The sequence below is a fragment of the Neopelma chrysocephalum genome, unplaced genomic scaffold, assembly GCF_003984885.1.
Source record: "Neopelma chrysocephalum unplaced genomic scaffold, ASM398488v2 Primary Assembly neopelma1_93, whole genome shotgun sequence".
Classification (NCBI taxonomy): Eukaryota; Metazoa; Chordata; class Aves; order Passeriformes; family Pipridae; genus Neopelma; species Neopelma chrysocephalum.
This window is the reverse complement of record NW_020897755.1, coordinates 301,132-317,525: the sequence shown is the minus strand read 5'-3', so window position 1 is coordinate 317,525 and position 16,394 is coordinate 301,132. Positions and strand designations below refer to the sequence as shown.

The 16,394-nt window shown below is 52.5% G+C and overlaps 1 protein-coding gene across 9 annotated transcripts in view; it reads right to left on the bottom strand.

The window, feature by feature from the left end:
* Positions 1-16,394, bottom strand: part of CAPN15 (calpain 15) — a 53,543-nt gene that overhangs the window by 28,901 nt on the left and 8,248 nt on the right. For 6 of the 9 annotated variants that reach the window (XR_003535929.1, XM_027693697.1, XM_027693693.1 and 3 more), the window contains one exon: positions 13,404-13,722. The exons of 2 other annotated variants lie outside the window; for them this stretch is intronic. Coding sequence is in view for 5 of the 7 variants with exons in the window: in XM_027693697.1 (XP_027549498.1) it covers positions 13,404-13,579 (176 nt within the window). In the remaining 2 variants the exon portion in view is untranslated. Of the gene's footprint in view, positions 1-12,229; positions 12,253-13,403; positions 13,723-16,394 lie in introns of those variants that run through there. One more of the 9 variants, XM_027693700.1, reaches the window with a different exon arrangement.

Sequence of the window (16,394 nt, the reverse complement as noted above, 5' to 3'; positions counted from 1 at the left end):
AAACCTTTGGGTCAATCCAGAGCTGCTCTTTCCAAGCTGCAGGAGCCACGTGTGGGAGCACACACTTCCCTGCATCCCGGAATAGAAAGCAGCTGGAGTCACATCCGAGCACTGCAATGGGAAGATGAAAGACTTTCAGACACTCCTCTTTTTCCGCTGACACTGCCTTTATGGGCCCTTCTCCTGCTCCCCACTACACACACACCTCCTCGAGCTGCTGATTTCCCACAGGTGCTGAAATTCCAGATGCTTTTCCATCTTTATTTATTCTATTTAAATAACGGGGGCATATGGTTTATTACAGCTATTAAATGGTTTGTGTATGTATGTGGGGGAAACCTTAAGAGAACAAAACATGCATCTGATCCTGGGATTCAGAAGGCTCCTGGGACCTCTGAGCACCCAGACACTGGTGCCTGGCCACAGAGGAGCAGGGCCACCTCTGCCTGCTAACACCTCACCAAGGGCTGGAAATGAGTTTCTAGTTCATCTGCATCACCCCAGGTCCTTCAGTGCTAGCGAGGAGGTTTATACCAGCCCAGGAGAGTGTCAGGAATGCTGTTCCCTTTCTAGGACAGCTGCCACCCCTGAACAGGACAAAGGTCTGATCTCCAGTACAAGCCCAGTGCCAGGATCTAACCAGGAGCTTATGGAGAGGATCTCCATTATCCCAATTCACTAACACAGGTTCTGTGCATAATATGAGCTAGTGCAGCTGAAAAAAGATATCCCACAACACAGGAGCCCAGCTTCTCTTGGGAAGGGAAAGGGACCCTGTCCCAGAAACCTGCTGCTGTGTCCCTCACCCCAGCTGCAGCCATGGTACCACTGGAGGAGCTCAGAGACCTGGGCATGGAGACCCTTCAAGGAAGTTTTGATCAACTGTCTCCAGGTCCTCTTTGAAACAGCCCCTGGAGAAGAAGAGCACAGGCTTCTCTTCGAAGGAGGATCTAAGCATGGAAGGCACAGAGATCCAGGATGCAGGATCTAAGCATGGAAGCCCTTCAGCTGAGAAAGTGGGAAGGAAATAAAGTACCAATGGGGCTGATTTCAACAGCTGTGTTCTACAGTACAGGCTTTACCTGCTCTCAGCAGGGAAGGGAGAGACAAGGAAAGGAGCAGGAAGCTGAACTCATTAAGCTGCTCTCTCATCTGAGGAGCTGGGACAGCTTCAGCAAGGAGGGTGGACTCGTGGGACCAAAGGACACTTGTTTCCATCCATTTAGCTACCCACACCTGAGGTGTGTTTGAACAATCACTTCAAAAGCAACCCCTGAGGAAAGCGAGCTGGATGAAGAGGAACCTCTACTTGTTGTTTTCATTTCTCTGTCTTTAAGCCAATTAAAGAATTTCTTTTTAGGTGAGGGTCTGTGTTCTGCCTCAAAGAGCCCGTGCTCCCTGGAGAACAGAGCGGGGTGAGGTGGTCATGTGGAGCCAGCACTGCAGGCACTGCTGGCCCTGTGCTTCTCTGCAAAACCCCCCCTGCTCCAAACCCCCAGAATCTCTCTGTTTTCTATCGCTTCTGCAGCAGGTGCTTTTCCCCTTGGCACCTTGCTTTTCTCACCGGTACATTACACAAAAAGCAAGTTGTGTTGACATCAGGCAGAGCTATCCTTGTGTCTTTCAACACTTGCCCAGTGTTTGAAGAACCCAACATGGAAAACACCTTTGAAGCGTCACAGTCAGTCAACAAGCTGCCAAGACATGGTCTGTACTTTAATTATGGTCTCATAGTCACAGAATCCCAGAATGGTTTGGTTTGGAAGGGACCCCAAAGTTCATTTCCTTCCACCCCCTGCCACGGGCAGGGACACCTTCCACTGTCCCAGGTTGCTCCAAGCTCTGTCCAACCTGGCCTTGGACACTTCCAGGGATCCAGGGGCAGCCACAGCTTCTCTGGGCAACCTGTGCCAGGGCCTCACCACCCTCACAGGGTGGTCAAGCTCAAGCACAGTGGAAGGGGGCAACAACACAGGCAGAGCACTCACCCAAGGAGACAGGACTGGCAGCTGGGAAATGTGTTTGCTGGGACAAACAGCTCCTGGTGTGGGACTGTGCAGACAGACCCCTTGTATGGACTAAATGGCAAAAGTTTTGCCCTTTCCAGGGCTATTTTCCATCATTCCCCCCAGCACAGCCCATAGAAGATACACACATTGTGCATCAGCAAACAAAAGCACCTGCATGTGCAGGGTAGTTTGGAAGCACAGGTCCATTTGCCCAGATGAAAACCACCTTCTGCATTTAAGAATAGGGAACAACTTCATATGTCACACATGTGAAAAACAGGACCTAGAACTTATGCTGGCATCCCTCCTATTCCTTGTTTGAGGCTGTTTCACACCATTTTCCAATGTACTAGGTGTGGGGTGGGAGAAGAATTTTCCTGTTTCCCGGGACCAGAGAGATGTGGGACTAAGGCTAAACTTGCTATGGACCCACAGCTGGCAAGAGCCAGGAAAACCTGATGGGTCCATAAACTCAGGACCCACCTATATCCCCTGCAACTTCCCTCTCGTGGGGAGGCTGGAAGAGATTTACTGGTGACTGCCAACCTGAATTGCTGCTCAGCTAAAGATCTGTGCTGCAATTTGTAGTGCTGTTAAAACAGAATTGGAAGAGTGGTGGGGGAAGAGAAAGAGGGAATGAAAGAGAAGGGAGGGGAAATGGATCAGGAGCAACACCAGTGCTCCAAAGCTGTCTGCTCCCATCTCTCACAGCCCCATGGAATCAATCATCCTGCACTTCCAGCTGCTGTGCTCCAGCCCTCAGATCCTGCAGTGCCAATACCTGGGCTCACTTCACAGGGGGGCAGGGTACAGGTAATAGAGATCAGTCCATCTCTGCAGCAGCTGAAGTGTCAGGCTCAATAAGTAGAGCTGGCAGAGAATGGCACGAAGGGCCAGGGCATCCACAGGCTGGTGGCTGCTCACAGGACATCCACACTGCAGCCACCAGGGACAGGAGAAGGGACACCCCCATCCCAAATGTCACCCACTGCCTTCTCATTCTGGCACTGGTTAAACACCATTCCTACCTGCTGAGGTCACAGGTGAGCTAAGTTATCCCCTGTACCTCCAAGTTTGCCAGCTCTGCACACTACATCTGCAGGAATGTGGCTGCCAAGTCCTGGATCGATATCCCTGCATGTGCAAAGAGCCAGAGGATTCCCCCTCGAGCCTCTCCCGACCCCTCCTCTGAGGAGAAGCCAAGGCAGGGTCAGAGCGCCCTGTAGCTCTCAGGGAATCCTGGCTCTGCTCTGCAGGACTGGTGCTGACACGTGGCTTTCAGAAAAAAGCAAAACCTCTTCAGTGAAATGTCAACAGAACAGCTTCCTCCTGACATCAGGGAAACTCTCCCGCCCTGAGCCAGCCCTCTGTCCTCACTGCCCAAAACATGGAAATTCAGAACTACAGCCAAGGAGACTTTGGCCTTTCAGGACCTCAGCATCCCTGCTCTTTACTTCTCTAAATGAGGAGCTAAGGCAGTGCAGGTTCGAGGATTCATTCCTCATGACAGAAACCACCACAGGGTTGGCAGTTCCAGTTTAATGAGGCCAAACCCTTGATCCAACACTGAACCACCCAGGCATTGGGGAGCTCTCAAACCCTGCCACTGAAGTACCTCCTTGTGCTGCTCCAGCTGCAACCATTAAGGTTGGAAAAGACCTCCAAGACCATCAAGTCCAATCTTTAACCAAATATCCCCATGCCCACTAAACCATATCACAAAGTGCCACATCTACTCATTTTCTGAACACTACCATGGGTGGTGACTCCACCACTGCCCTGGACTGGCTGTTCCAATGCTAAACCACTCTTTCTATGAAGAAAGTTTTCCTAATATCCAACCTGAACAACTTGAGGCTGTTCCCCTTGTTCCTATTGCTTGTTACCTGGGAGAAAAGGCTGACCCACTCCTCGCCACAACCTCCTTTCAGGTAGTTCCAGAAAGCATCTCCCACTTCTTTGTGCAAGGGAAATGGGAGAAGATGAGATCCTGAGCACAGGCTGAGTCCCACCAACAGCAATGGATTTGACTGTGTGTGTGCTCCTGACCTATAAAGGTCACTTCTCTCCCTCACGGGCCTGAACTTTAGAGGGGACAATGAACAACAGTTCCCAAGAAGGGATAAAACACGCAGATCTTCCTGTGGTTTGGCTGGGAATGCTTCATCATGCACAGCCCACGTGGCATTTTTATTTCCTGATGGCTTCTAGGACAGTCCTGGGCCCACCTTCGGGGCTAGTGTGAACAATAAGACACCCTTGTTGGGCAGAGTGGGCCCTGACCTGTGCACTCTGCAGCACGTGGGCTCCCTCAGCGTGTTGTGATCCCCACCAGCCTAAAACCCCTCCCTGCACTTCCTGCCCCACCAGCACCAAGTCAGGTGTGGTGGCCAACAGTGCCCCAAGGCCACCCAGGCTGCTGCCATGTCACCCTGCAGGATGCCATGGGCAAACCACCGAGCTCCAGGAGGACACAAGAACATGTCACCACTCCAGAAGCCCACTATGATCCCACCACCCCATCAAAGAAAGGTTCCACACAGGAACCCACATTTGGCCTCACATTCAGTTTGGCATCACTGTGCACTTTGAAAATGGGGTCTGTTTGATTTCTGAAGCTTCTCAGAGGGAGAAGGACTGGGTGAGTTATGTGGAGCTGGAAGGGCCAGGAGCAGAGCAGAGCAATGCTGTACTGAGGCAGGCTGAGCCACACGACCAGCCAGCACCCCAACCTGCTCCTTCTGCTCATGCCCCAAGCTCTAGAGCTACTGCCACCTTAATACACATCTGGCTGACTCCTGGAGCAGTCAGGGAGGTTGGAATTACCAGGGAAGCCCCTACAAGTTATACTGTACCCTGGAGGCCCCCAGACTGGGTAATTCAGACCATAGCACTGTTTAGTGCCTCGTAAAGATGACACATGCTTAAGTTTGTGCTTTGACAGCTGGACTCTGGAGGATGCTCCTGGCTTGAGCACATGCAATTAACCCTCACAAGTCCATGTGCCAGAGGGAAACATCCTGACACCACAGCAACCCTGCAGAGGCCATGCTGGGGCTGCTCTAACAGCTCAGCGTCCCTTCCCTGCAGCAGGACACAGAGCTTCCTACCAGGGAGGGCAGCTCCTGCTCTTGGTTAAAGCTCCTGAACCTCTTCAAGTCACACACACCTCACAGACAGCTCCTGGGCAAGCTCAGCAAGGATGACCTGAAGGACATCACTGTCAACCTCCAGACACGGGACAGAGAGGAGGGAGGAGAGCACATGCCCTGGGCACTGAGACACTCACAGCAGCTCAAACGCTGCACAAGACAGATGGGCCCTGTCAGCTGCTGTGCCCTCCTCTCCACCAGCACTCCCTGAGCACTCCCTGAGCAAGCCAGGGCTGCAGGGCCTGCACCAGTGTGCCCAGAAGACACAGAGCATCTAAACATTTGCTGTAGGAAAACATAACCCAAGGAAAACGGGTCATTAGGTCAAGCTTTGCTGGAGATTCTCTAGGGTGTGTGTAAAGTGATGATGTGCCCAGCACACGTCACTGCTGGGTAAGGCAGCAGCAGCATCACTGATCAGTCCACCCCGTGCCAAGGCATGCAGCCCTGCAGTTCCTGCAAAAAAACAAGTCTTTCCACATTTCAGGAGCACCAAGTGTCTCCACATTTGTGCCTCCCTACAGACAAGACAGAGCAGCTCTGTGTAAGGCAGTAGGAGAAGCTTCAGCTCCTGGGTAGAGAAGGTACAGTTGGTGGCACAGGTGAGATGGGATGTCCCAGTGCTGCATGAGGCATGTGTCAGCCAACACCAGGGCACTGATAGAAAGATGTATTCTCTTTGGTGTCCCAAGGAATCAGTGGAAAAAACTCCAGGTACATATATACACACACACACACATCTATCCACCCACCAACCCTTCACTTTTCCAAGGTATGTAGCTTAAAATCAAGTTTTCAGGAAGACAAAGGATCCTGCCTGTGTCCACATTCTCCCCACTCCACAGCTGGGGAATGTCACTGAATGCCAAGCAGTATGGACACCCTGTCCTCTCCCCACAAAAGGTGGCAAGATCCAGCCTCCCAACATCCCCTTTGCTATTGTGAATCTGCCACGCTCCGAGCGCTGGGACCCAGCTCTGTGCAACTCCAAGTCCCAGTGCTGGGAGCACGGGGAGCAGCAGGTCTGGAACCTGTGTCTGGAGACCAAGTCGAGCTCTGGGCAAGGGCAAGCAAGGCCCCTCCAGCTCCCAGCAAGCTGCTGACTTGGCAGCCTTTAAGCACCTGCAGCCCAAACTCTCCTCCTCACCCCCCACACCACCCTGGTTCTCCTGCTGCCGGTGCTGCCGCCGTCCAGAAGGGCTCCAGGCTGCCTTCACACTCCACTTCCAGCTTCCTTCTGGTCTGGATGTCCTGCTGCAGCCTCAGAAATGCCATCTGTAATGCAGGAGCAGCTCAGTTCTTCACACCTCCTCACAGTGACCTTCAGCACCTGCCCCTCGCAGGGGCTCGGCGGTGCCTGTGGGCACGGGGAGCGGCACCGGCTGGCACGGGCTGCCAGCTCTGCTCCTGGGGCCTTGCCAGGCACAGCGGGAGGGCTGGCAGGGTGACAGGCACGGGAAGGTGCCCAAGCCAAATAAAAGCCCAGGGCAGTTTGTGGAGGAAAGCAGCTGATAAGGCACAGCTACCTGGGTGGGTTGTGGATCCCCGGGCAGGAACAGAGAGCTGCAAGCCCAGCCTGGCAAATGCAAACAGCACCCAACCAGCCCTCACCCTTCCTCTCTGTGTCTCTGAACAACTGCCCTTCTGTTGGGGTGTTTCATCCCGGGGAACAAAGGCCTGCAGAGGGTTCATTCAGCACAGCACCAGGCTCCAGCCGTGCTGGGATCAAGGCAGCCTTTCAGGGACATGGCCAGCTCGGGGCCAGGCACTCGTGGAGGGGGAGGAGGGTGGAGGGAGATGGATGCAGCTCTGTGTGTCCTCCCCTCACCATTTCTGAGTCACACTGGTCAGAAACCTGGGCCCAGAGCCACCAGTGTCAAACTGGATTAAGTTACTGGTCAGAGAAATCCAGCTTGTGCCTTTCACAGCAACCAGTACCTGGTGATTTTGGAGGAAAGCAGTGAGCTCTGGAATGAACCCAGGGAACACTGGGCACTCAGCAGCACTGAATAGCTCACAGAGAAGGAAGGGAAATCCCTGCCCACCCAGAGAGCAGGAGGATGTTCTTGCCTTTACCCCTCCTCTCACAAGCCCACAATGCAGGTCCATCTCCCTCCAGGACAGGTGCTGCACACTGTTGTGTTTGTGGTCCCCATCCTGGGCCTGGGAGAAGAAATAACCCCCCCAAACACACACTCTCCTGCATTTACTCCTTCCCTGCAGCAGCTCAGCCAGGCTCTTGAGTTTCCTGCTGTCATCACATCCATCAGCTCCTTCCCGAGGACTGAGACCATTCCACAGCTCCAGGCTACACGTGTGACACCTCTCAGGGGGACAAGTGATTTGCCATGAAACACAAGACCACACTCCTGCCTCTGCAGCCAAAACCAGCCAAGGGAGCAATGCAGAAGGGTTACTCTGGAAGAACATCCCTGCTCTGGCTCCTCTTACTATTCCCTGCTCTTATAAAATAAAAACATCAGAAGATTCACCACCTACCAATCCCTCTCCCAGCCTACCCCAACATACCAGCACCTGGAAACACTTCTGCTCCAAACCAAGCTCCAAAGGGCTCTACCAGCCCCCTGACCACACATTCCTGCAGCACAGAGTACAAGAGACCAGCTTCCCTCACAGCAAAATTCCAGGATCTCTTCCCAAAAAGCAGGAAGAGGATGTGCCCATAGATCAATGCACAGCCAAAGCTGGATGCCAACCTTCTTCATGCAGTGCAGCATCCAAAGGAAAATTCCCCAACACCTGCACTTGGAGAAGGACCTGAATCTACTTCCCTGGAGCAAGAGTGCTCAGCTACTGCAGGCAGGACCATCCAAAAAACAGGCAGAAGTGCTGGTTTTTCCCTCCTTCAGGCTGGTGCTGTCGCAGGAACAGCTCTGCTGTGCCCTCCAACATCCAGGCAGGGGGTTCAGATGTTTCTGGTCAGATTTTAGCCAAACTCACTGCCAAAGCCAAGGACATTCTCCAGCTGACTCGGCCCTGGCTTCTGCCCTCCCTTTGGAGAGGATGAGCAGGCAGGATGGCTTGTGTGGGAAATGGAGATGGGGAAGGCTGGGGGCACACAGGGAGCAAAGGGAGAATTTCTTTAGGTATCTATTGAGAACTTTGGTCTCTGCTGCTCTGCACCACCCTCCAAGTTATTCCTGGTTCCAGAGCTATAAATAGCCCCAATTTAAACAACTAATAGGCTTTGTGAGTGAATGGACTGCTGGAGCAGCCAGCATGGAAAGTGGATGGGCAAGGCTGGAAGCCTCAGGCAGATGAAACAGCATTCCATGCTGCCAACTCCTTGGCACTGCAACGCCACCTGGAGCAAGACAATTCCAGTGGGCTTTGGTGAGAACTGGAGAGCAAACAGTTACAAGCCCAACATTCTCAGCAAGCAGGTATCCACGACAACCTGAACACCATTACTCTAGCAAATCCCAGCTGAACTTGGATGCCACAACTTCCAGAGGGAGCACAAGCCACAGGGATGCATCCACTTCATGGCAGCACGTGGGGAACACAAGCTCCACTCCAGTGTGATGAGCAGCATGTCCTGAATATGTGAGCTGATAAAAGTACCCTCGTGGTTTGGAAGAGTGAACCCTTTTTCCCCCCTCATCCCTTCTCTGTGCATACACAGTCAAAGCACATTTTGGTTATCCCTCTGTTCCACAGCCACACACACCTCTGTTCTTGGCAGAGCTTGGGAAGAGAGTTGGACCAGCTGGACCCCAGAGGTCCCTTCCAAGCTCCATCGGTCTGTGATTCCTGCAAGGTGCAAAATCAACTCTCTGAGCACACACAAATCCATGCACATTGCTGATAGAAAATGAACTGTGCCTGTGCCATCCCAGCTCTGTCAGGTACCCGTACCCCAAAGAGCACAGACACTGCCCACTGAGGCTGCCAGACCTCCTGGGGCTGAGCCTGAGATCCAATGACAGAAAACAGAAGCAGGGAAACCCTGCAGAGTCACCTGATCCTTTACCAGGAGCTTTTCTTCCCACTTCTCCTCTGGGCATTGGTTTCCCCAACAAGAAACACACAGAACCATAGAATGATAGATTCATTAAGATTGGGAAAGCCCTCTAAGACCATTGAGTCCACCCATTCCCCCAGCACTGCCAAGGCCACCAATGACCCATGTCCCCAGGTGCCACAGCTACACCTTTTTTAAACACTCCCAGGGATGGGGACTCCACCCCTGCCCTGGGCAGTGGTGCCAGGGCCTGACCACCCCTTCCATGAAGAAATTTCCCCGTGTGCTGTTTCCCCTTATCCTGTCCCTTGTTCCCTGGGAGCAGAGCCCGAACGCCCCCAGATCCCCTCTCCTGTCAGAGAGTTGCACAGAGCAAGAAGGTCCCCCCTGAGCCTCCTTTTCTCCAGACTAAACCCTCCTGCAGACACCAGTTCTGCTTCTGCTGCACTTGGAGCTCAAGTGCCACAACACAGGAGGGTGGGAAGGAGCTGCACAGAGTCACATTCCCCCTCCACATGGCCCTGCCACCCCTCCATTTGCCAGAGTCCCGTTAATAAGATCTCCACCAGCCTCAAGACAACTCAGAGCTCTGAAACAGGACTCTGTGAGGCTGCCCAGCAGTTCTGACTTGCTGCTGTTCATGCATTTAAACCACAGGGCTCACAAAGACCGAGGATAAGGATGGTTTGCCTCGAGTTTCCCTCCAGAAATAAGTGGTGCTCCTGGGGAGCAGGGGGGTGGCACAGCAAGTGCCCTCCCAGCAGCTGCCAACAACAAAAGCAGGAGGATTTATATATTTTTAGCATTTAAAAAGTAATACTAAAAGAGTGTGTTCCTCCTTCCACGGTCATTGTGACCCAGAGGTATTTCATTCTGCAAAGGCTTTTATAGAAAAATACAAAACCTTTGCAGAATGCCATGGGAAACCCCAGAAAATGAATATTCTCTGGAAGAGGGGGAGGCCAGAGAGCTTCAGCCAAACCAAGCAGTGGGCAGAGACACTTAGATTCAGCTGCACAGATCTTGCAGTACTTTCCCCAAAAAGCCTCTCCTGAATGGAGCAAAATTCAGCAGTTCCTAGTACCCAAGAGGACCCTCTTTATGAATCCTGGGGAATGATGACTTGGTGAACAGAAATATTCCCTTAAATCTCATCAGGAAACAGTTCATTGCCCAAATTCCCTCCTAACCCCTCACAGATGTGGAAGGATGCACACTGGAGAGGTGCCACCACCACTTCCAGTGGCAGCAGGAGAAGCCACCCCAATCCCACAGCTCCCAAACCATCCCACTGCAGCAGCCACAGCACCGGAGCAGAGTCCTGCTGCCAGCACTGATCTGGGCACTCACCTTCCTGCTCTCAGCCCCAGGAAGGGTTTGGCACATTGGAAAGCTTGGCCTTGATGGATCCACAGGCTCAGCTGAGCACTTCCACCCAACAAGAGCCCAGGCCAGCACCTTCAAGCACATGAGCAAGACGGAGCCCAAGGGGATTGTAACTGAGCCAGAATTTGTCTGGCTTCAAACACCTACCAGGGATCTATTTAAAACCAACATCTTTGCCCTAAGCAGAGATTTCTGCAATGAGATCCCTCTAACTAACATGCATGTAACACTTGGTACCTCTAGTCTTTAAGCAGCTGTGTCCTCCTGGCACGCTGGGGAAGGCAGGGACAAGCTCCTCTCTAGAAGGTGGGACACAAAGACTGTGCAGCCTGGTCCAGAAGACACCAGGGGCTCAGATGTGGATGTCACAAGTCTGCTGCTTTTACCACTAAGGCCCTTTTTCTACTCCCTTCTGTCTCCCTGTCTTCAGCAGCCAGGGAACTCCACACCACCAGCCTCACCCAGGCAACAGGAGGCAGTGCAGCCTCCTCCCAGCTTCTAAAATCTTGAAAGCCAAAAAGCACTGATTTCTCCCTCTATTCCCACCCCACCACGAGGGAAGCCTCCCCTAATTCCCCCATCACATACAGACCAAAGTCACCCGTTAAGTACTTGTGTCCCTGTTTTCCTGCCAAGGAAGGCTTGTGTTCATCCCTGAGACAGCCCAGAGCAGCTTGGCTTTGTGCTGCTCCACAGCAGCCAAAGCATTATCAGCTCCAAAGGCGGCCACAGGCAGGGACAGAAAAGCAGCAGGAAAAGCAGAGTCTATCCCAGAACTCCTGCCCGGCCTCAGATTGACTCCTCAGTACTCCACTTCCTTCCTACACTCCACGACTCCGGGGACGAGGACACGCAGAGGCGGGCGACCTACCCTGCCTTGTTCTATTGACTCACTTAATTCTTTAAAGGAATATATTTATCTGTTCCTCTCTGGAAACCAACCAGCCACCGCTCCTTCACCCCACTGTCCCCCCCGTCCCTCCCTGGGAGCGGCGCTGCTTTGATGCCTGGCTGATCCCAGCAGGTCTTTTGAACCCACTTCCATAATCACTGCCTGGAGCGAGTTCTTCCCACGCAACTCACTGCTCACTGAATCATGGCCAGTGATTTTCCTGTCTCCAGGAACCACGCAGCACTGCACTGGGATGGGTTCTATTCTCCCTTCAGCAGGGGAAATACATAATTATCAGAAAAGCCACTCCTGTCCTAACAGGAGACCGGTGTTATCTGCACCCAGACCGGCAGTTCCTGTTCTTGCCCCGACATCCCCTCCACCACCAAGGCTGGCTGTTCAGGAAATTTATTTCCACATGTCAAGATTTCACTTAGTTTCTCAACCTCCTCCAAGCTACAGACTTCGAGCCATGAACTGGCACACACGAGGCTGCAGAGACATCACCTTTTTAGTGCCCAGGGCCAGCTGTGCATTGGAAGTTCCTAAGTTCCAGTGCTGGCTGTGCATGGGCATACTGGGGTGCTCATCTGTGAGCCAAGTCACCTTCCCCGACTCCTCAAAGCAAGAGAGGGAAAACCACCAGTCCAGAAGGGATAATCCTGCAGGAAGGACAGCTCTGTTCACAGGATCCCTCTAAAGTAGAGGGGACAAGCCCCGACAGCACAGATCACCGACCAGAACCACGGGCCAGACACACAGGTTGGCACACACAGCAACAGATTTTAGGAACTGCACAAAATACCCTTTTTAAAGGTTTCTTGGTCTTTGCCACGAACTCAAGGCTGTGTTTGAGAGCAAAGACAACAGCTAATTGGTTCCACACTGTCCCAGCTCAACAAGAAGACCCAAGAAAGGGCTAGAAAGGAGCAAAGGTGACGTTGCTGCCTCAGAGGCTCCTGGAGTTGTGTATCAGACCCTGTGCAGCACATTCCAGGCCTCACAGCAGCAGGAAGGCAAGAAAACAAGGACCCCACCACAGATACTACATGATCATCACAGCAAACGTCTGCAGTGGAAAGCCAGGACACTCAGAAGCAAGCAGCTATTCCTAAATGACCAGCAGCTCCAAACAGACAGACTCAAGCAGGTACAAACACCCCACCAGGCTGGAATCTACACCAAGCAGGCATTAGGCAAAGGCTCCAAGGTTATTAGCACAAAACACAGCAGCCTCTGTAGCCAAGCCCGCGGGCAGAGGGGTTTTAGATGTTTTGACACACCTGTCAGAGACTGAATGCAGGACACATGCCCCAGCATGAAGAGAAACTCCTCACTGTGAGTGGCTGGTGGGGAAGGGGCAGAGGCAATGGCTCGGAGACACATTTGAGGTGCAGATTTCATCAAGGAGGAACAGGAATTGAGGGTTGGAAACACTGAGCTCTTTTTCAAAGTAATTCTGGTCTGGTGTGTTTCATTCCCCTGGATCTGGTATTCAAAAGCATTTCACTGCTTTTGCATGAAAACAGCTTCTCCACCTCTTCTGAGATCAGAAACTCTTGAGGCTTATCACCTCCCTGTGACCTGGAGTCACAACCCTCCCCCTGTGACACTACAGTGTGGTTGGGAGCTCAGAAAGAAGAGGAGCCACGAGAACACGGCAAACAAGGAACTGAGATCCCATTCCCTGGCAGCCACCTTCACAAATTAAGTGAGTGAGGAAGAGCTGGGCTGAGTCCTGCAGTCCATTCTGCAGGAGACTTCAGCCACCCCGTGTAAACGACAGGGCTTGGCATCACTCAAAGCGGTGGAAATTTGGCTGTAGCTTCCTGAGGAACCGAACTGAGCCTCTGAGCGAAGGGACACGACAACAAATAGGCTGCAAAGCAACTTGTCTGCCGAAGGCAGCGGCCGGATTCAGGCTGAGGGGTGAGCAGTGAGCGGGTGAGCAGCGAGCAGGTCCTTCCCCTCCTCCTTACCTTCGCACCCGGTGCTGGAGGTGCTGCTGCTGCCGCGTTATAAGGGCGCTTTCCCACACGGGGCCGCCGTGGCTGCTCCTATACCAGCCCACGGCCGGGTGCCCCGGGTAGGGCGCGCTACCGAAGCCATGGTCCGACTCCGTCTCCGCGGCCAGCGACGAGGCAGAGCTCCCCATGGTGCCCCCTGCCCAGCCCACGCTGACACTGAGCCTAGGTTAGGTCCAGGCCAGTGGCAGGGGCAGCTCGGGTGGGATGGGCGAGGCGCTGCGGCATGGGCTGCTGTAAAGATCCCAACACACCGGAGGAAGGGAGGTCAGTTCTGATCCGAGGGGGGGGAAAAAAAACAACAAACAAACAAAGAGAAAGGGGGGGAAAAAAAGGAAAGAAAAAGAGAGAAAGATAAGGTATGATTTCAGCAACAACCCTCCAGTTTTAAAGCCTATTAATGCATGCTCTGAGCAGGATCCCCATGCCAGTGCTCACTGGGATGGGAAGGGCTGTTTCACTGAATCCAGCTTTTGCTGCTGGAGATGAGGAGCACAGGGGCTCTAGAAGAACCTCCCCCAAGTTAAGCACCAGGAGTTTCCAGGCACAGGGAAGGAGCTCGAGACTAGGGGAGGGAAGCACAGCAGAGCCCGACACAAAGCCTTTCACACCAGGGGAAAGAAGCAGAAAATGGGACAAGCCAGTCCCACCTGGAGCCCAAACCAGCAACCCTTGGGGACCACAAACCCCAGGTCTGAAAGTTCTGGATTCCGACTGGCACATCAGGTGTTGAGCTACCTTCAGCTACAAGAACTGGATGGTTTGTGTGCTTGTATGTTAAATAAAATATCCCTCTTTTCCTGTTCCCCACTAACACCACAGCAAGGCTGGAACTGGACAGACTGGGAATCTGAAAAAGTATTTCTATGGCTCTTTACTTTCAGCTCAAGCCAATTTTTAGCTGACACCGAGCATGCCCCTACCCACAAAAGCAGGTCTGGGGCTTTGACTGCTCCTCCTTTTCTCCCTCTCTCTTCACTACTTCTTGGAATTTATTCTTGGAGCATCGTCACAGTTAAACTACAGAAACGTTTCGTGTGCTCTGGTATTTGAAGAAGTTTAAACACACACAAGTGTCTCCTTAAAGGGAAAAGGCACAGCAATCTGGATGTGTATCAGGAGCAAAGGATCAAGGTAACATTTAACAGAGCAAAAAAGAAGAAACGAGGAAGACAAAAGAATTAGCACAGCTGAGCTTATTCAATTACCCACCAGGATTTAGGGAGATGAATGAACTGTAGAAAGACCTTTGCGAAGAAACTGCTTTGTGCCGTAAAAAGGCTGAAATGAAGAGTCCTAAAATACAGTTTTTCAATTCCAGGATTGATCTAAGGGATCAAGAAAGGCCTTGATAGATAACAGACTCTGAAAAGCAGCAACTCAAGGAGCAGGTGCAATTTTGCAACAAGCTTAATACCAGAATGTGCCTACATTAGGTCATTAGCTGGAGAATGTTAACTGCTCTGTCACAGTCTCTCCTCTGTATTCTACAAAGCCTGGACTAACCAAATAAATGTGAAAAAAGAAGCCCAAGAACACGATTTTCCCTACCACCTCCTTTTTTTCAATTGACCTGCTTCACTGCTGTGCATCAGCCCCACGTCCCCACGCTTTGCTTCCTACCACCCAACAGCAAGGTTTCACTGATTTCGCAGATCCAGCCCAAGTGGATCCCTGGCGCTTCCCCTCTCATTTCCTGCTACTCAAGCAGTTAATTTGTAACAAATCTGATTTTCTGGCTAAATGAAAGCCACACGATGTGAGGGGAAGAGCATTTCCAAGCATCATCAACTCAAGCCTAACTGGAGGCATCAGTCACCCCACACCTGCGGTGTCTCTGGCTCTTCCGCCCCATCCCGCGGGCTGCACGTGCTCCGGCAGCAAAGGCACAGGGGATGCAACTCTGGGACCTGCCAGAAGAACAAACTCTGTCTTTTACCTCAAGACTCGAGTTCCATCACGATAAAGTAAATAAATAAAGGCAAGATGGGTAGAAACAGCCCTGCCCAGCTCAGCAGGCTGAGCGAAATAGGAGGATGCCCAGGCAGCCAACAGCCTTTTCCCACCTCGAGAAGGGTTAAACTGCCATATAAAGCAATTCCACAGGCTGGTTCAAGACCACTTCCTCAGCTGACTCTCAAGCTGGAAAAGCAGAACTCTGCTTCCTCCTCCCCATGGAAACACCAGTTTTAGCTCACCACAAGAGGCCAGAGACATGTCTGCTGCCCACATCACACTGGCTCCAGTGTCCTGCTCTGTCCTCCTCCGCCAGGGAGTCGGAGCAGGCAGCTCAACTCCACAGGGAGAGGAGAGGCTGGGAGTCCTGCTTTAAAACCTGTGGTAAAACCCCATGGTGGGTGGAGCTGGGAGAGGAAGGGAGCTATAAATAGATGGAGGATAACCTGGCTAAGTCGGAGTGATCTCCGAGACTGTCTGGTCTAACTGGGCTGCTTGGCCGCAAGCGCTGCGTGAAATCGGATTTCTCCAGGCAAAGCAGTAAATCCTTCTCTTCAGGGTCACCCTCATGCCAGGTGAGAGCAGCCAATGAACAACATCTAAGGGTTGACCCAAGGTGGGGAGAGGGTGAACCAGTTTGACAACAGGAGTGGCAGCAGCGTTACAGCTCAATGCAAAGCACACACGTCGCTCCCCAAGCTGAGACCCAAAACGCCTTTGGCCAACACCAGGCAAATGAGGAGCCTCCAAGAAGGAGAGGTGAGAATGGAAACTGCACTCCAGCAAGGGAAGGGGACAATTAAAGAAGAAGGAAGCCTCTCTGAAAGCAGTCAGCCTTGTTTTTGAGGAACTTCTCCCACTGGGCAGGGAGATGCCCCAGGATGACCTGCAGGCATGTGACCCGTGCTGAACAGGGGAGGCTTCAGCCACAGAGAGGGAACAAACTGCCAACAGTTCCTCTGCCTTGGCAGGAGGGAGCAGGATTTTTCT